The 21448-nt window shown below is 36.5% G+C and overlaps 1 protein-coding gene across 7 annotated transcripts in view; it reads right to left on the reverse strand.

Annotated features, from left to right (window-relative positions):
* Positions 1-21448, reverse strand: part of WDR17 (WD repeat domain 17) — a 125482-nt gene that overhangs the window by 19504 nt on the left and 84530 nt on the right. For 5 of the 7 annotated variants that reach the window (XM_035292595.3, XM_002745200.7, XM_008992435.5 and 2 more), the window contains 11 exons: positions 18577-18741; positions 15852-16054; positions 14210-14359; positions 13992-14122; positions 13247-13372; positions 11609-11764; positions 8387-8451; positions 4022-4154; positions 3140-3231; positions 1449-1548; positions 327-466 (listed from right to left, as the gene is read on the reverse strand). In XM_035292595.3, the coding sequence (XP_035148486.3) occupies positions 327-466; positions 1449-1548; positions 3140-3231; positions 4022-4154; positions 8387-8451; positions 11609-11764; positions 13247-13372; positions 13992-14122; positions 14210-14359; positions 15852-16054; positions 18577-18741 (1461 nt within the window). The remainder of the gene's footprint in view (positions 1-326; positions 467-1448; positions 1549-3139; positions 3232-4021; positions 4155-8386; positions 8452-11608; positions 11765-13246; positions 13373-13991; positions 14123-14209; positions 14360-15851; positions 16055-18576; positions 18742-21448) is intronic. The other 2 variants (XM_078366228.1, XM_017970133.4) reach the window with 1 other exon arrangement.

The following is a 21448-nucleotide window of genomic DNA, read 5'->3' on the forward strand; positions in this document are numbered from 1 at the left end:
TGTGTGTGTATACATATATATATATATATATATATATAAAATTGCATTTTAGGTTTTGGGGTACATGTGAAGAACATGTAAGATTGTTGCATAGGTACATACATGGCAATGTGGTTTGCTGCCTTCCTCCCCACCACCTATATCTGGCATTTCTCCCCATGTTATCCCTCCCCAACTCCCCACCCCACACTGTCCCTCCCTTAGTTCCCCCCTACAGACCTCAGTGTGTATGCTTCCCAATGCGTGTCTTATCAAATGGAATTTATAATGCTTTAAAAATGTATTCTATCACTATAAAATTATTTTTTGAATTTCAAAATTCTTACCATACTGAAATCATCATGCACTTTCTTGCCAGTAATTCTAGGGCATAGTGGGTTGCTGGTGCTGCAGACTCCCCTAGTACTGTGCCCACACAGACTGCCAACTCCAGTTCATTTCCCCGAATCAGGTATGCCATAGCAAGCTTGCTCAATAAGAAAATAATTTCTTCAGTTGCATAGTTGCTGGGTAGGATCATCATTCCCCTCCAAGCTCATAAAGCAGATAAAGCAGTATTAACCTATAAATCAATTATTCTTATAAAATATTGACTGTAATATGCCTGTAAAGTAGCTATGTAAGAGTAATTGCAACTTTTAGGTGGAAAAGTTATTAATGAGACATACAGAAAATTTTATCAGGTCAAAATTGAAGAGTTTAGAACCTTTGGTTCTATTTCTGTCATTAATTAATAACACTCCACAATATTCTCAATATGTCCTTCACTCTCCATATCAGAAAAAAATGTAAAATTTTATGAGCTTCTTCAAGATTATGCAAGTTATCTATCATTTCCTAAAGCCAATATATCTAAGGATAAATGCAAAATAGTATCTATATCTTTACTTAACATTTTTCTTATTAAGTTAGTGAGTCAAGTAAAAAGTAGCTTAAAAATATAACTTGTGAATAATATACTGAAAAATAAGTGCTTTCATTTGTATTTTTTCTTATAATCCTAACAACTGCATGTAAAATAGGTAAGTCAGATGTTCATGTTTTCATTTTAGATTTGAAGACATTTGAGATTCTGAGGGTTAAAGGATATGCACAAAGCCAGTACGTGAGAGAAACAAGACTCAGATATTTTGGGTCCAAGTCTAGTGATTCTTCCCTTACTGTACTGGTGCTTGTCATATATGACAAAACATTTAAAGCAAGCTTGTTGCAAATATGTATCTTGTGGTAGGAATAAAAGAAAACAAGAGCTCATAGTTCATGTGTGCTTAAAAAAAGAGCTCACAGTTTAGGTGCACTAATTAGGAATGCAAGTACTTAATTACTCAGGCTTGGAAGGCATGCAAAACCCGGTCTCACACAGAAAGTCACTGTATCTTTTCCTCTGAAACACTGTGATGTTCTCTAAACAACTTTTCATTCACATAAACCAATTTTAAGTGTCGTACCTCAATATTATCTATGGCAAGATGGCAACATGCGGCTAGGGCTGCTCGGCCGTCTTGAAAATACCATTCTGCCAGTTCTTTACTGACTGCTTGCAGGGGTCTAAAAAGAGGAAATGTATTCTGTATAAACACACATATTCCGTTATAAAAGTGAACTCATACTTTGTAAAAGGGATGATAAAACGACCAAATATAATTGAATTTGACATGCTTGATTTAAAGATTTGTTTTTGGAAAAAAAAATCAGGAAACTGGTCTTTCCAAGTAGATGCTCTGATAAGCCTCTATCTCCCTCAGTACCCACAACTATCAGAAGAGAAGCCTGATTTTAAAAGCCTACCATCATGAATTAGACAATTTATGACTCAGCTACAGGGGAAGTTAAGCTTAGAGGAATTGTAGGTTGAACTGAATTTTTTCAAAATTTAGGTGGGATCCAAAATACAGCCAGCATATGTTAGCTTTTTAAAATGTCAAGCTTAGAAATGGCAGAGAGTGGCAGTAAAGATCCAGGCAAGAATACATTATTCCTAGCGCATCATTTGCTTAACATTTCATGATCCTCTTCTACTCGATAAGTGTCTTAAAAGTTTAAATACCCTGTTTTCTGGGGTAATAACAGGAGCAAATAGAAAGGAGGGGGAAGGCAGACTACTGGATTAAAAAAAGGTTAAAAGGCTAAAAAATTCTAATTTCCATTTCTTTTTTAAAATAAGTATCAGGATTTCTTCTTTAAAAGAGGACCAAATGCCATTTTAGACACCAGTAATGGGGTCACAGGATTGTAAACTACATTACTGTGAACTTATGTACACTGACTTTAGATTAAAACATAAATAAGCAGTCAATCTTATTTTCTTTCTTTCTTTCTTTTTTTTTGGAGACAGGGTCTGACTGTCATCCAGGCTGGAGTGCAGTGGCTCCAACTCAACTCACTGCAACCTCTGTCTCCCGGGTTCAAGCAATTCTCCTGCCTCAGCCTCCTGAATAGCTGGAACTACAGGCGCATACTGCCATGCTCAGCTATTTTTTTCTATTTTTAGTGGAGATGTGGTTTCACTGTATTGCCCAGGCTGGTCTTGAGCCCCTGAGCTCTGGCAATTCCTGAGCTCCTGTCTCAGCTTCCCAAAGTGCTGGGATGACAGGTGTGAGTCACTGTGCCCAGCCCACCTTATTTTCATCATTGGTCCTCTCCAACAGGTTTGATTAGATTTTAAGTGTGTAGTGCGTTACTTGTAATCTCTCTAGTGAGATGCATTTTGCTTTTCTGAAAGCTATATAAAACATGTGTAAACTGTGTCTTCATGCCTGAAATTTTCCAATTCATTTAGGAGTAGATGCTGTAATGGAACTGGATCACGGTGAGAAGTGTGCTTGAGGCAGGCAAGTCCTCAATATACAAAGAAGGATGAATTACAGAAGCTTTGAAATTCCTCACGGGAAGACAACCATAAAAAATACGCATGGGGAGAAATGCCAAATGTGGGTGAAGGGGCGGAAGGCAGCAAAACACACTGCCATGTGTGTACCTATGCAACTATTTTACATGTTCTGCACATGTACCCCAAAACCTAAAACGCAATAAAATATAAAAAATTAAAAAAAAAGCTCTAGGATTACAGTCATGAGCCTGCACCTGGCAAAAATAAAAATAAAAAAAAATACGGACCCAAAGCAAATAAATCACTCACTCATTGAAGTCTTCCTTGTAGGTATCATCAGAACATGAAGCTCCATTAGGTGTAGAAACATGTAAGGTTTGCATATTTCCTTCACAAGCAGCCTAGAATTTAATTAAATATCATTCTTTAGCTAATTATGATAGCTGACAAATTTCAGAAAACTATTTTAAGCAAAGTGTACTTAAATAATGTTTGAAATTTATACCATAATTTGGAGATAATCTTAGCATTTGAGAAATGAGATGTTAATTGTGTGTAGCAAAAAAGCTTCCAGTAAATTATTACTAAAAAAAGTTTTTCAGATAGATGGTATATAACATTCAGCAGCACGTGAAAAGTTTAGAGTTCAGAGATGGTCGTGTGTTTAAAGATCTAAAGTAAGTTCAGCTGGGTGTGGTGTCTCCTGCCTGTAATCCCAGCACTTTGGGAGGCTGAGGCAGGAGGATCATCTGAGGCCAGGAGTTTGAGACCAGCCTGGCCAACATGGAGAAACCCCGTCTCCACTAAAAATACAAATATTAGCTGGGTGTGGTGGCGGGTGCCTGTAATCTCAGCTACTCAGGAGGCTGAGGCAGGAGAATCGCTTGAACTGGGAAGGTGGAGGTTGTGATGAGTTGAGATCGTGCCACTGCACTCCAGCCTGGGTGACAGAGTGAGATTCCATCTCAAAATAAATAAATAAATAATAAAATACAATACAATAAGTTCACTGTGACCAGAAAAAAAAATAGTATGATCTAAAATGATGAGCCAGAAGGCCAGCTAGGAGGGCAGTAGCCACGCCCTTTATGACTTTGTCAATTCTGTGTGGGTGAGCCAGTCAACACAGTCTTCTCCCTTCTACACGCCCACCCATCCGTGTGTGCGGCTGGGGTAATTGTGTGCTCATACCTGTGCAACAAGCAGAGCTTCTTTAAGCTGACCTCTGGACACGAAAAAATGGACTAGTTTTTTCACATCACCAGTGGCTATGCAGTATGGAATGACATCATCCTTATCTTCCTGGATTAATTGGTCAGCTCTCCTAATTAAACAAAGATAGTTTTTAACATAACATACTATTTTGAAGGTTTTTAGGTGAATTAAAATTTTCTGAAAGTATGGCTAAAGTTTTCTAGCTGATTTCATAAAGCTCTTTGGCATATCACTTTTAAAAAAGACATTTTATAATCAGATTACATGTGGAAAACAGATAATAGTTTTGTGAAATATTTTGATCACAAAAATAGTTTTGTGATCTTAAAATCAATGTAGTTTATCTATTAAAATGGACAATTAATTTATTCAAAAATATGTTTTAAACAAGGTATGTGTGATAGGATATCAGGTGGATTAAGCAACTATGTGGGTATTTATATTGTTAAAGACAGATAATTTTAATTGTTTTAGGAAGCATAAAATGAATAGAGAGCCTTGAAAGTCAAGTAGTTTAAAAATCACTAAGAAGGATAATATAGAAACATATTAAGTTTCCATATGTACCCTAAGCGATGAAGATTAAAGAAAAATATTGTTCCAGACATGTGAAGGAGAAAGGGGTTGGTAATTTTGGAGACTGTGAAGAGTGTACATGTGTCTATATAGCTGTCTCTGTCTCTCTGCACCTATCACTGTGTGTGTGTGTGCGTGTGTGTGCGTGTGTGTGTGTGTGTCTTCCCATCTAAGTCTCAAGCATTTTCTCAATGACTAACCCCTAATTAATTCTACCCTCAATGTTTAACCTCAGTTTTGTTTTAAAATAACCTGGGATATTAAATTTATGCTAGCATTTGTATTAACCCAGAGTTCAATTTTTAATCTTTGGGTAGGGGTGGTAGATATTTCTCATGCTGAAAATAGAAAATATTTTTCATGATATTTGCTAGCTAACTGTTAACAGTCTCCAATTTCACAGAGTCATCAAAGTACTCCTCAACAGCTACGTTTTTACTATGTGACTTTGATTTTCTTGTTATAGCTGTTTAGAAACAAGCTGGCTAGGAATAATAATCTACTTCCCCTGGCATTTGAAACTATGATTTAGAGACTGACGATCTGGATGAATGGCTGGATCTATAAAATATAAATGCAGGATTGTGGAGAGACCATTTTCTGGCTACATGGGCTAAGGGGCAGAGAAAATCAGGTGTTGGCTTTCAACGATAAATGAAATAGAATTGGAAGAGTTTTGTATATTCCCATCTGCCTCCTCCTTTTCCTTCCCCAGCAAATCTATTCTAATCTTGCTTCAGTCTCCTTCTTTCTACAAAAACGGCTCTCACTAAGATCAACAATAACCTCCATGTTGCCCAGATTTCTTCTTTGGGCTACAAAATCAAGACTGCCTATTGAAAAATGCCACTAAAATCACAAGAAACTTCAAGCTCAACATGTCCAAAGAGAACTAATGATCTTATGTGCTATTTGATTCAAATCCTCTCCTAATGTTTTTGCTGTCGTTGTTTTGGTTATTGGTTTTTAAGTCCCAGTGATTAGCAACAGTTCTATCCAGTTTTTCGAACCTAAAACCTAAAAATTATTTGTGACACCTTCCTCATCTCTATTACCAAATCCAGTTAATTTTAATTCCTAGATATATCAAATTTTCCTCATTCTCCCCCGTCACTACATATGGCAACCATGCTACTGCTGTCTCCTGACTCAGCTATTCTAATGGCCTTCTAACTGATCTCCTCATATATGCTATTGAACCTCTCCAATCTATTCTTGACATTTCAGCTTGTGCAGACTTTCTCTTTTTTTTTTTTGAGACAAAGTTTCACTCTTATTGCCCAGGCTAGAGTGCAATGGCACAATCTCGGCTCACTGCAACCTCCTCCTCCTGGTTCAAGCTATTCTGCTGCCTCAGCCTCCCGAGTAGCTGAGACTACAGGCATGTGCCACCATGCCTGGCTAATTCTGTATTTTTAGTGGAGACAGGATTTCTCCATTTTGGTCGGGCTGGTCTCGAACTCCTGACCTCAGGTAAGCTGCCCGTCTTAGCCTCCCAAAGTGCTGGGATTACAGGCATGAGCCATTCCCAGCCAGCTTGTGCAGACTTTCTAAATGAAAAGCTGGTCACATCCCTTTCTACCCTATTTAAAACTAAAACCCTTTAATGCCTGTGTTCCTCTTAGGATAAAGACAAATTTAAAAAGCTTGCTATGTGTACAAGGCCCTAAAATGTCTAGCTTGTGCCTACCTTTTTCCTCTCCCTTGGCATCACATCCCCCTGGCTCCTGCACTTCAGCTACAGCAGCCCCCTTTCACAGAGTTCCTGTACTCTGCTCCCTAGCCTGGGATGCGTCCTCTAGCCTCTTCACTTGGTTATCTCCTATGTATTCTTTATAGCTCAGTTCATATGTACCACTCTTGCTCAGGTTTCCTTTGTTCCAATTTATCTGAGGATACAGCACATTTTAAACTCATAGATACCTAATATAGAAAGCAATGTAGTAGCATATTCATGACTAGATGCTAGTAAAGGATGTCAATAATCATGTATAATACAAAATGTTTACTTTCATTCTATAATGCTAAGTGACTGCACCTTGGTCTTAAATGGAATTCCATTAAGTTTTTGCTGAGACTGAAATAATGTTTTGTGAAATAAATAGCCTCTGCTAACTTGACTTTATTAAGGATTCAGTGAGGGCAACAACATTCACAATTGTGCTGTGAGGGAACAGGGACTTAGAGCTTTGGGGATTCTTAAAGCTCAGGAGAGGGAGCTTGAAGTCTGAGGGCTAGAATCAGCCTGTTGCTTTAACTTACTGTTGGGAGAGCAGGCGCTAGGGAACAGTCTACTTTCCCGTGGCAAATGTGTTAATCCTTCTGAATTTTATGTTTAGCCTTTGATTGCTTTTTTACTTGTGTCTGTGAGCAGCAACTGATTTTTTGCCACTAAACCATGTTCCATAAAAGAAAACTCCAATTTTCAGTTTTTAATGCCAGAAGAAAGGTAATGACATAATAATAGGTAGTACTCTATAAGCTTAGCACAGTGATTGGCATATAGTAGGCATTAAGTAAACATTTGTTAAATGGATAAATAGCATAGAACAGATTAGAATAAAATAGAACAGAGAATAATTGTGTTGTAGTTCTGAAATGTGTTCCTCAAAATATGTTGAAGTCATAACCAACGATACCTGTGCATGTAACCATATATGGAGATAGGGTCTTGGCTGACATGGTTAGTTAAAGTAATATGGGGCTATACTGGATTAGGGTAGGCCCTCAATCCAACATGACTCATGACTTCTAAGAAGAGGAAATTTGGGCACAGAGACGCACAGTGAATAACGCCATGTGAAGATAAGAGAGAGACTGGAGTGGGCCGGGCGCGGTGGCTCACGCCTGTAATCCCAGCACTTTGGGATGCACTTTGTGAATCAGGAGGTCAAGAGATCGATACCATCCTGGTCAACGTGGTGAAACCCCGTCTCTACTAAAAAATATACAAAAAATTAGCTGGGCATGGTGGTGCCTGCCTGTAATCCCAGCTACTCAGGAGGCTGAGGCAGGAGAATTGCCTGAACCCAGGAGGTGGAGGTAGCGGTGAACCGAGATCACGCCATTGCACTCCAGCCTGGGTAACAAGAGCAAAACTCTGTCTCAAAAAAAAAAAAAAGAGAGAGAGAGAGCCTGGAGTGACGCGTCTAAAAGCTACAAGATGCCAAAAACGTCGATTTGCACTCCCGGCCTCCAGAACTGTGAGAGTCTATTGCTCTAGGCCACCACTTTACGGTCGTTCCCTTTACAGCAACCCCAGGAAACTAACACACTTGAAAAACCCCTGTTGGCTCACTGCACTCTAAAACAAGAACGTTTAGTTACGTTTCCTCAGTAGTCAGATCCTTCTTTTTCATCAGTGCCTCCCTCGTGTCCATGGGGAAGAAATGGCAGGAATTAGGGCCTGCAGAGAAACTTTTCGAGATAATTCATAGTAACGAACCTATGCTAAGCTTCAGAAAAATCTTACGAATTATGTTTCAATAGCAACTTACTAATCAGTGAGTATGTTTGCTGATCTGTCCTTCTCTCCATTGACATGGGGAGATTTGCCTTCTGCTGTCTTCCTCAGAGGTCAAGTCAAATTCAAGAACACCAAAATTACTTGTAACTCTTTATTATATCAGTAGATATAAAATTCAGTTACTATTTAAGACAACGTAAGAATAAGAAATCTCAGGAGCTACTGCCATATTTGCATACTACTTCTATTTTAATATGATTTTAAAACCTCTATTTTAACACGGACTCTCTCTGCCTTACCGCTGCATTAACTTCTTCCAGTATTTCACAGAGAACCCCGGTGCGATGGACAGGGCTTTGTCCCACTAGAATAGAAGGCAGAAGGAGCAGAAGCATATTTATTTTGGTTGCAATGTGCAATTCTTAAGACACTTAAAACATAGATTTCTAGTTATAATATGGCATTTTTAGAGTTCTGGAGTCCTGATTTGGTACCTTCTGACTTCTTTTTGTTTTGTAATCTTAAAAAAAACTTTAAATAGCACTAATTTTACCTCTTTTGATAATATAAAAGAGGCTGGGCTGATGCCTGTAAAGCCATTGCTTTGGGAGGGTGAGGCGGAAGGATTTCTTGAGGCTAGGATTTGAGACCATCCGGGGCAACACAGTAAGACCCTAATCTCTACCAAATTTTTTTTCTTAAAATTAGCCAGGTGGTGCACAATTGTAGTTCTAGCTACTTGAGAGGCTGAGGGGAGAGGATTGCTTGAGCCCAGGGGTTTGAGGGCGCAGTAAGCCATAATCACATCACTTAGCTCCAGCCTGGGAAACAGAGTGAGACCTCATCTCAAAAAAATAAAAAAGTAAAGAAGACTGTATTAATATGATTAAACTCCAAGGACCCTCAGTTCTTTACGAAAGGACGAAATGGCTGGTGTTATCACTTACAAAAGTGTCTCAAACTTGATGGAGCTTGAAGAAGTTGAGAAAAATAATATTTATTTTGATTATCTTTTAATTCCATTTTCCACAAATTTTTAAAGTCTCTACATATTAAAATATTTTAAAATAAAATATGTAAAATTCTATTATTTAGGGAAAATCCAGTCCTAAACCTAAGAGAAAGAAAGAGAAAGATGGAAGGAGAGACGGAGGGAAGGAGAGAAAGGAAGCGGACAAAAGGAATAGAAACTAAAATATGTACTTTGAAAAATACATTGACTCATCTTCTAATACAACTCCAGAGTAATTTGTTCTACAGTGTTCAAAATAATACTAACATTTTTATTTCACTGCTGCTTATATTGAACAAATATACCACCTATTTTGATTTTGTTACTTTCCTATTCATTTTAATAAATTTTATTTATTGTCAGTTCTTCATTTAACTGATACTATAATACTTGTCTTCATATTTAATAATTAGACCTCTACTGAAGAAGCTCATTGTTTAATAAAGGCTGATTGTGAATTGTGACTGTTACATGAAAATATAGATTTCACTGAATTCCAGTCTAGAGTGGAACTGAGAAAAGAATTTTCTGAAATATCACTACATGAATCAAAATTTCATTTTAATTAAGGCTCTTCAAAGCATTAGGGTTCTACTGGAATTATCACTATAAAATTGATAATTAACTAGAAAGTAATGTTAAATTTTAAACAGGCAATTTTTAATACTACATATTGAAAATGACGTTACCTAAAAGGTATCTTATAATACAGTTTCAGGGAAACTCTGTCTCTAATGGAAGAAAGAAGTTGGAATGTAGATTAAATTAACTTTGAATTCACCAACCTCCTTCAATAGAAACATGTTTAATAAGAAAAAAAATCAAACGCTTACCTAACCCCACAGTATTAAGCTTTAACAAAATAAAAAAAGTTCCCAAGGAAGTGATTATGAATGACTCTAAGGACACCCATATTTCTAACAACCTGCACAGTTTTATGGATTATTAAGTATATTGAACCTGTACAACAATAAAATTATTAAGCTTCATAAACAGATACCTGATGGAAACAGGATTTGACTTAAAGACAGTTTAAATTACATTTAATCGAATATAAAACTCAGAAAGCTAAAGAATTACACTGTTCTACCAAAATTTACTAATTCCTTTCTCCTTGACTTTTGATAGATCTCTGCAGTAACGCTGGTTAATGAAGCACCTTTTAGGTAAATATTTGCTATTTAATAAGGAAAATTTTTATGTTGCCCCTAAATTAAATACTTTTAAATTTATAATGCCTTTTTGATAACATTTTTAAATGGCACATTTTATTATTTGGGGTCAAGCAGTAATTCATTGTTTGTCTTGAAGTATATGGAAAGTAAAATGGTGAGCCAAATTTGTTTGATTTATTTTAATGTAACCATCTTGTTTACTTTTACTTTATATTATTTACAAGCATTCTTAATATCACTCTCTGCCGCTACACAATGAACAAATTTAGACATTTTAAAAGATGATAAGCTATGAAATAAGTCCATTCTAACCTTTGTTTTGGTGAGGCAGGAAAAGGAAGAATTTTCATTGAACTAAAATGCATACAAAGAACAGGGAAAGGTCCAGTAAGTTTACACAAACTGAATATGCCCATGTAGTCAACACCCAGGGTCAAGAAACAGAAGCCCCATTCTCCCCTGTGTTCTACTGCAGTCACTACCCATCTACCAAAGGGTAGCAAAAGCAGAAATTCATCCTAACCTTTTTGTAAAAATCAGTTCTGTTGATTTAGTCCTCCATTAAACAATCAGGATGTGTCTTAGGACCATCCTTTATTAGATGATCCTCAGCAGAAACCCTTCTGGCCAGTGCGGGATTTAGTTACAATAAGTAGTATTAGCAAGGGGATTCTACTGTGAACAAATTAGCCAACATAGTTGTTTGTTTGTATGTTTGATTTTAAGAAGTTAAGATTCCAGCCTAGGGAAGTAGGTCTCAAACTTCAGCATGTAAGAGAATAACATGGAGGGCTTATAAAAACACAAGATGGCTGGACTCCATCCCTACAGTCTCTGATTCTGTAGGTCTGGTGTGAGGACGCATAGGGGTCCCCACTGATGCTAATGCTGCTATCCTGGAACACTCAGATAACTATTCTCCTAGAGTCTACACTTAACATCAGATTGGCAGAGAATCAACTAGATCTGTAAAAAAAAGATTCTTTTTTTTTTTTTTTGAGATAGGGTCTCTCTGTAGCCCAGGCTGGAGTGCAGTGCTATGATCATAGCTCACTGCAACCTCTGCCTCCTGGGCTCAAGTGATCCTCTCAGCCTCACAAGTAGCTGGGATTACAAGTGCTCATCACCATGACTGTCTAATTTTTTGTGTTTCTTGTAGAGGTAGGGTTTTACTATGTTGCCCAGACTAGTCTTGAACTCCTGGGCTCAAGTGATCCACCCACCTTGGTCTCCAAAGTGCCGAGTTTCATATTTTTAATACTTAAATTTGAGTATATTCTCATTATTTAGACTACTATCTTAAACTCATTAGTTTTACTTTAATAGCACGTTACCTCTCCAAGTTCAACCATAAGTTCACAGTATCTCTGAATTTGTCCTAATCTCAAGTGGATTTCAGCAGCTTCCTTCAGTCTTTCCTCTTTAGTAGGTACACCAATACCACCGCCAAATTTGGACATCTTGACTGTTGTTAATTCTTGAGCTTCAGACTGGTTTAAAAAAGAAAATAGAAATTTAAAACTTTTGTCATATTTTGTTTTGTATGTGCCATAATAATTTGTTGCATATTTCAAAATAACTAAAAGAATGGAATTGAAATGTTCTTAACCCACACAAAGAGATAAATGCTTGAGGTGATGGATACCCCAATAACTCTGATTTGATCAATACACATTGTATGCTTGTATGAAAATATCACATATACTCCAAAAACTATTATGCATCCATAATTAAACATTTTTTTAAATAGTTATTATTGTTTTTTAAGACAGCTTCTTGCTCTGTTGCCAGGCTGGAGTGCAGTGGCGCCATCTCGGCTCACCGCAATCTTCGCGTCCCGGGTTCAGGCAATTCTCCTGCCTCAGCCTCCCGAGTAGCTGGGACTACAGTCACATGCCACCACGCACAGCTAATTTTTATATTTTTAGTAGGGATGGGGTGTCATCATGTTGGTCAGGATCAGCCTCCCAAAGTGCTGGGATTACAAGCATGAGCCACCACACCTGGCCTAAAAACGTGTTTTACAAGAGTTCATAACAGATGATCATATAACATTACATGAATACCTATTTCAAAAGCATATAGCTCTCGAAAGTCAATGTTTTAAAAATATGTTTCTCTATAAAATACGGTATCTTTGTAAACCTAATATTTCGGAGTGTGTGTGGGGGCAGGACGCAGGAGGGGAGAGACTGAATCCCACTGTGCTTAACCCTCTCCAGGCGTTGTAGTTATACAGAACAGATAAAAGGTAATGATAAAGTAATATGCAACAATACAGAGAGGCTGCCAGTAAAAATAAAAATTTACTGGCTTACTTTATTCAGCTCCTCTCCTACCAAATAGATTTTGCAGTTATAGTCATTGGGTGTTTATAGTCTGTGATTGAAAGAAGCACTTCCTCTTGATGGAAAAAACTGCTCTTTATGAGCAGTAGATCCGCATATCTGGCACATTGTCTTTGTGCTCTAACAGTTAACTATAGGTATTTCAGAAAATATATAAGCAAGATTTTCTTTCTGGTCCTAGAATAGGTTTTGCTCTTAGTGCTACAGATTGCTCCAAGGGTGAGGTAACTACTAGATTTTACTGAAATTCATTAAGAGCTATAATATGATCATTTTTCATTTAACATATCCCCGAATAGCCTATTAGGCCCTTTGAGACTAAAATTAGAACAGTCTATATGTCACAATCATCTGCTAATAGGGGAAGGATAAAGCATTTCAAGGAGTTCCAAGTGACCTTTAAAGAATTTCATGAGATTCAACCTATGATAACCGTGATTGACTTAATCTGTTCTCAAGTAATTCACTTTTATGATCGGTTCTATCAAAGATTTATCTCCTCAGTGTTCATTTATTTAAGTCTACTAATGTAATCATACATATTTTTAAAATCATTTTTATATTACAATAGTGAAAAGGCAAAAAAATTTGCTTGGGTATGTCATATTTGCACACTTTACTCACTGTTCTAAATTTAACCAGATGTTTCAAATGCATTATTCCTTTGCAGTAGTTCTGAGGAAGTAAGCTATCATCCTGTCCTTTTAGCACAGCAACCAAGTTCCATACATTGTCACTGCCACCTGGAGGCTAAAAAGTTGATAAAAAATAAATACATAATAGTGAATTGAAAACCTCATAGTATTTGGCATCTTCAAAAATATTATAATGCAGGCATATCTAAATTTAAAAATTAACAAAATATACATTATCTCATGTATTGCTTCTGGTTTTACATTTTCTTTCTTTCTTTCTTTCTTTCTTTCTTTTTTTTTTTTTTGAGATGGAGTTTCGCTCTTGTTACCCAGGCTGGAGTGCAATGGCGCGATCTCGGCTCACTGCAACCTCCGCCTCCTGGGTTCAGGCAATTCTCCTGCCTCAGCCTCCTGAGTAGCTGGGATTACGGGCATGCACCACCGTGCCCAGCTAATTTTTTGTATTTTTACTACAGACGGGGTTTCACCATGTTGACCAGGATGGTCTCAATCTCTTGACCTCGTGATCCACCCGCCTCAGCCTCCCAAAGTGCTGGGATTACAGGTGTGAGCCACCGCGCCCGGCCTACATTTGCTTTCTTATAGGGTACAGATGACGTTAAGAGGTACCCAGTGAATTGGAATAGTACATGCAGATATGTGAATGACAATAGTTGTAATGACTCATTTTGGCTAAAGGGAAAATGTTCGCATTTAATTCCTATAATACTTACGGATAAACATTCTGAAAACCATCTTAGTTTTTTCATTTGAGAATTACCAGTTAGTTTTTCTATTTCTTGTCTAATATCTCTTGACACTTTACCACACAGTAGAGGAGGAGTGCCTGGTTCTATAGCATAATCTGAAAAACAGACATAATTCAGTGACGAAAGATTTCTCAGAAAACATTATTTAGAAATAAATGCTAATATATGTATATGTTCCATACCAGTGTTCCCCATAATTTCTTCCCAAGATCTGTCTGCCAGAATATTTATTTGTACAGGAGTGATTAAGGGTGTTAATGACCAGAGTCTCACTGTAGAATCACGGGAGCAAGAGGCCATAGTGAAGGGGCGACTGGGATGGCAGGTTAAACCTGATGAAAAAAAAAAAAACCCTTATTTTAATTAAAGTGAACATTGAAAAATATTCTTTATTTATATGCACTTCATAAAACTTCTACAGAATTGAAGCTATGAAGAAATACTCTGAGTAACTGAAAGGTTCGCCGTCAACCTTCTATCTGAATTTAGTTAATATACTGGCTGAAAATAATACAAAAATGCAATAAATTATTTTATATATTCTATATATATGAATATAAAATTGAGTAACTATTAGAAGCTGGACATGTTGGCTCATGCCTGTAATCCTAGCAATTTGGGAGTCCAAGGCAGGTGGATCCGTTGAACCCAGGAATTTGACAGCAGCCTGGGTAGCATGACAAAATACCATCTCTAGCAAAAATAAAGAAATTAGCTGGGTATGGTGGCGTGTGCTTGTAATCCCAGCTGCTTGGAAGGCTGAGGTGAAAGGAACTCTTGAGCCTGGGAGGAGAGGCCGAAGTGAGCTGTGTTTGTGCCACTGTACACCACACTGAGCAACAGAGTGAGACTCTGTCAGAAAGAAAGAAAGAAACAAAAAAAGAAAGAAAAGAAAGAAAGAGAGAGAGAGAGAAAAAAAGAGAAAGAAAAAAAAATTATTAGAAAGCAAATGGTCATGGTGAAAATGTTAAAATTATATTTTGTGTGGTTAGGCAGCAACAAGTATGCTACAAAACAGACAGTATACATAGTATCTATGACTTAATGGATGGGCAGATGACGTTCTAGTAAAAGATGAAGAGTTGGGGACCTTTCAATGCAAATATCAACAGAGATGTTTCTCTCCCACACTCAGTCCCACATTGCCTTGGTTAAAAGGCCATTGTGGTCAAGCATATGGATCTAATTCTGATCTAGATTGAGGTTACTTTCTCTGAGAAATCATTTTTGCTTTCTCAATTTACCCATTTTCTCCCATCAAGGTTTAAGAATGAGAATAAATACCAACAAGAATGAGAGTGAAATAATGTGCAAATGGTAAGTAATCTGATTTTCCATACTCACATCAATTATATTTAGAAACATGGGATTATATTTAAAAATATATTGTACTAAACATCCAAGAATGGAGGAATGGTTAAATAAGTGGTATCTACCTTATTACTGATTTCCTGTTCTGCAACTTACCTCTGGAGTGATGATAAAGGAAGGGAAAAAAACCTAAGCCATACACGTATATATGCCCATCGGAATACGTGTGCATCGTGTGTGTTTGTATGTACACAGAAGCACAGACACAACTGCAGACAGGAGGGAAAAGACACCACAGTGCTAACAGTAGTCACCATCTGATAATTTTCCTTGACTCTCTCTTCTGTGTATTCTGGTATTATAAGAATTAACATACATATTTTCTAAAGAGAAAAATGTTATTGTAAAATGAAACACCGTATAACTTCTTCAAAAATACTGTATTCCTCAGAAATTATAAGCATCATTAGTATGTCAATATGACAAAACATGAAAGAATAAGAGACACGTTACCATATACATCTGCACCGTGATCGTACACAGTATCCAAACAAGTTCCCTCTCGCGTGTCCCATACTTTGATAGTATAGTCCCAGCTGCCAGATACTAGCAAATATGGAATCTCAGTATTCCACATTAATCCCCTCACAGGTGCCGTGTGTCCAGTAAGAATACTTATGCAAGCATCTTGAGTATAATCCCAGATTCGAACAGTACTGAAACAGAGTATTATGGATGTGATAACATTCAAGTTATAATGTATCTAGAGTATTAACATATATTTAATAGAGCACAATAATTATTTATTAGCATATCTAGAAACATTTTATTTCTCAAGATATAAGGTTCTCTTCATTTTAATTGAAAAAATAATAATTGTATATATTTATGAGTAAACTATGATATTTTGATACATGCTTACAATGTGGAATAATTAAATCAAGCGAATGAACAAATTCATCCCCTCACGTACTTTTCTTTATAGTACATGGAAATGAATATTTAACTAGGCTAGTGCTAGCTTTAAACATATTTCCTTTCTTGACTTTTACTCTTCATTTCTTCCTGGTAGTAAATATATTATTTCACAGTTTTTATGTGAATAAAATTGCTTTGTTAAAATGAAATATCAAAAACAGATATAACCAAAGAGGAAAAAATATGACCAATAATACAGATACAATAATTTAAGATACTGAGGTTATTTGTAAATTATATAAGTATAACATGCATGATAATGGGTAGTATTTGAAATGTCACTTCATATTTATCTTTAATCAATACAGCAAATCATTCCTTCTTGTTTTTGTCAGTGATATAAGTTGCTTGGTCAGTGTAGAATAAATCTCAGATCAAGTTAAAAATTTAAATATAACTGGATTCATGGAATTACTTGTACCTATTGATTGTACAAATGTTACTGAAACTAAACTTTGAACTCACAATTTAAGAGTTCCAAATGCTAATTTTGCTTAGACAATTCACAAATATTTTTTTTAGTCACAGATACATGCCAAACTGACAACAAAATAGTAGTACCTCAGAAGTATTACTATTTTGTAGTATAAAGGAGATAAATTATATATTCTTATGTCTTATGGCATATTGCTTTCTACTTTATATAAAAAGTTTCATTTCAGCCGGGAGTGATGGCCCACATTTGTAATCCCAGCACTTTGAGAGGCTGAGGTCAGTGGATCATGAGGTCAAGATACAGAGACCATCCTGGCCAACATGGTGAAACCCTGTCTCTACTAAAAGCACGAAATTAGCTGGGCTTAGGGGCACATGCCTGTAGTCCCAGCTACTCGGGAGGCTGAGACAGGAGAATCACTTGAACCCAGGAGGCAGAGGTTGCAGTGAGCTGGGATCACACCAATGTGCTGCAGCCTGGCAACACAGCAAGACTCTTTCTCAAAAAAACTAAAAACAAGAAAAAGTTTCACTTCTTCTTTGTATCAAATAATTTAATGTTATTGTAGAGGCCACTAGAACAGGTGTGTTTCCTTTTATGAAATGTTCGGTAGTTAGGCTTTGAAGTTTCAAGGCATGTTTTTTGGTCAAACATAAGAAAGGCTTTTATATGACCCACTGCAAATAAGTCGTGTCTGAGGCTTTCCAGGCTGAAGCACAGCATCTGAGAGTTCTGCCATGAGTGCAGTAGTATAACGGATTTTCCCACCATTCTGACTTATTTCAAGTCATACCCTGCAAAAATCTCATAATTACTTCTCATTAAATTTGGATTTATGACAAAAATTCAGTGAAAATGCTTAATCATTCAGTACTGAATCTGTGGTTCCATGTACTATGACTCTTACTTGCATAAAGTAAGATTTGTCTTGACTAAATTTATTCCATCTTCAAATAGTAATTAAACTATAGTATATAAATCTATCTTGTTTGAATATAGAAAAAGACAAAATTCAGAAACTCTCACAGATCCAGAAAAATGTTAAAACATTCTTATTTCTAAGATATCTCTTCTTCATCCTAAAATTTATGATCAACTTTTACTCTATTCTTGATGAAAACACAGTAAAGCTGTTTTCCATATTAACATAAGAATAGTGTTAAAAACAAACTGTTCTGTTCTATTTATTTGCTTCAGATTTATTCTATCCCCTGAAAGATCCTTTTACAATTTTTGTTTTTGTTAATTTTCTTGTTAATAAGCTAGAAATATACAAAATAAACAAGTAAACAAAAATCATGTATATAATGATATTATAAGCATGATATAATTTAATTTAGTTTGGGTTAAATGCAATTAGGTACTTGATGACTACATATTTCTAATATTTCCATATACACACCAGGTGTGGTAGCTCGTGCCTACAATCCCAGCACTTTCGGAAGCTAAGGCGGGCAGATCACCTGAGGTCAGGAGTTACAGACCAGCCTGGCCAACATGGCAAAACCCTGTCTCTACTAACAATACAAAAATTAGCGAGGTATGGTGGTGCATGCCTGTAATGCCAGCTACTCGGGAGGCTGAGGCAGGAAAATCAGCTGAACCTGGGAGGTGGAGGCTGCAGTAAGCCAAGATCACAGCACTACATTCAAGCCTGGGTGACAGAGACAGACTCTGTCTAAAGAAAAAAAAAAGTGTATATATATATATATATATTTAATATATACATTTTAAAACATAATTTGATCCTATAAATATGTACATTTCTAGAAAATATAAGCTTATGATTTTAAGGACTAAAAAATTAGAATCCAAAATACATACCCATCATCAGAACCACTGCAAAGAATTCCCTCTCTCAGAGGAGACCATTTAACATGAAACACTTTTGCTGTATGCCCACTAAATACTTTCAACGGTTGATCTGAGCTGGTGGCTACATAATAAACACGAACATTTGTGTCTTCACAGCCAGTGGCTATCATGTCTCTGAAATATCATAAATGGAACATTGACATAGAATAAACGTGATATATATTACTAATAATTAAAGGTATATAATATTTTTCATTTCTAAAAGAATTTTTGCTTCCTTAGTAAAGTTAGACTAAAAACTTACATATGTAAAAAAATCATGTATAATCACACTACTGCTCATTTACAGAAACTGCACCAGTAGTAAAAGAGTTTCTTTCTGTGTTTTCTTTTAAGTGGTTGAATTTTTATTTCATTTATTTTAGGTCAGAGGTAATGGTATTTCTATTTCTATAAGTTTTTTTCAATATGTCCAGACTCATAATTTTCCAGATTTTTCTTAAATTTTACATTTTGCAATACTTAGGTCTTAAGAAGCATCTCAAATGGTGAGAGATGACATTTGCTTACTTGCTGGTGGACAAATTATTATTATATTCTCTAGCCCATTTGTTAGATTTTTTTTTTTGTGGCATGGGTAGAAACAACACTATTCTTACTGGAAGTTTTCTGGAAAAGCTCCCTGGAGACCAGGGTGGCCTCTTTGGACAGTAAGTAGTCACAGTCCAGTTTTCCATTTCTTTTTGATGGCTTCCCTTCTTTAAGATGCTTCAACTATTTGACACAACTATGGATCCCCTGGAAATAGAATAAGATCTTTCCATGTTCTTTGCTCATCGGTCTCACGATAGTGAGGATAAGCTAAGCAGCTACTTGTACGTTCGTGGTCTAACTTGGAATACGGCTAGGAAAGGAATTATGAGTACTAGGCAGATCTGCGGAAATCAAAGGCCTGCCAGAATAGTCTACTTGAGGAACACTTCCTCCGACCATCATATAAACAGTCTCCACATGCTAAACATAAAGAAAGGCAGTTACACACTCTGCATCCCGACTGTCATCAAAACCCTTTCAAAACTTCAAACTGTTGATTTTGTCACCTGGCTTATAATGTTTATATTTGGTTAAGCCCACATGTAGAAATACACAAGTTTGCAAACTGGCATGCCAAACTGTAAATGTGCACATTACGTCTTCTCAAGGCCCACTGATAAATAAGATAGTTTCTACATTGGGGAAAATATATTTTGCATATATATATATATTTACATGTATACATGTGTATATTTATATATATGCATATGCAAATACATAAAGTCTTAGAAATGATATCATAATCATTAAAATAATGCACATACAGATACCTAAATTATACAGTTAGAGATACCATAGAAATAAACTTTGGAATGGTCAAGGTTTACTTACCTACTGAGTTGATAAGTAGAATATGAATACAGAAATTAAAACATTATAAAAGGTTTTGAAAATTAAAAATGAAGTTTATTAGGTATGCTTGCTAGGAAGCATAATAGTTAAATATAAAGGACTTCCAGTGTCATTTGAAAAGAAAGCTTTTTTAACTAACTCAACATATTATACAAAGAGCTAAATTTTATTTATTACCTCTATAAAACAGAGAAATAGGAATGTGGAATTGTTCTATTAGTCTATTCACTGGCATATTTAACAAATATTTATTGAACATCTACTTTTTTCAAGGCACAGTGAGGGTCAGCAACTCAGTATTTTGCTAAGAATATGCTGCTTAACATAAAGAAGAGTTGGTGATCTCAGAAGGCTTACATTTCAGAGGATGAAACAGCCAAAATGCAACCAGGCAACAAATAAAATTTAATTTTATTATATTAAGTGCTCCAAAGGCATATTATATGGGAGACTCACTTCATATGGGGGTCAAGGAATACTTTTCTGTGTTTTTTGAGCTGAAAGCCGAAAGATGGGTAGCAGTTATTTATGTCCTACCTAGGTAGGGGTATGTGGTGTAGGGCAGGAAGGAGAATCCTGGGTAAAGGGGACCAGCCCAAGTGAAAGCCTTGGGATGCAAATTAGATGGCTAGTTCAATAAACTGGAAGCCAATGTATTGGATGCAAGGAGCAAGGGAAAGAAGGCAAGGCTGGGAATGAGATTAATAAAATAGGAAAAAGATTATTCAGGGACTTTCTTGTAGTGCCTCTAAGAGTCTTCATTTTATCCTGAAGTTAATGGGAAAGTATTGAAAGATTTAAGTGGTAGAATGCTATGCTCAACTCTTGTGTTTTAAATGTCCATTCTTACTGCATGGAGAGGTGGGGTAGGGAGAGAGGAGGTCATAATAAAGGGTATAAACTGTAGAAGTGACTTAGAAAGTTTCTGCAGGTTTAGTGGGAGGTCGATGGTTAGAAAAAAAAGAGTATTTATAATTTTTTTCTTTTCCGTTTTTTAAATTTGAAACAGGGTCTGGCTTTATCACCCAGGCTGCAATGCAGTGGCACAATCATGGCTTACTGCAGCCTCCACCTCCTGGGCTCAAGCCATCCTCCCACCTCAGCCTCCTGAAGAGTTGTGACTACAAGTGTGCCCCACTAGTCTGACTAACTTTTTCATTTTTTTTAAGAGGTGAAGTCTCACTATGTTGCCCAGGCTGGTGTTGAACCCCTGAGCTCAAGTGACCCTCTAGCCTCAGCCTCCCAAGTGCTGGAATTAGAGGTGTGAGCCACCACAGTCAGCCAAGAAGAATATTAGATGGAGAAAATGACAGGACTTAGTGGCTGATTGAAAATGAAAACAGAGACATACAAAGGTATGAAAGAAAAGGCTAAGGATTCTGACTTTAGCAGTTTTCCTTGTTAGCAATATTGGCCACTGAGATAGGAAATACTG

This window comes from Callithrix jacchus, chromosome 3 (genome assembly GCF_049354715.1).
Source record: "Callithrix jacchus isolate 240 chromosome 3, calJac240_pri, whole genome shotgun sequence".
NCBI classification, from domain to species: Eukaryota; Metazoa; Chordata; class Mammalia; order Primates; family Cebidae; genus Callithrix; species Callithrix jacchus.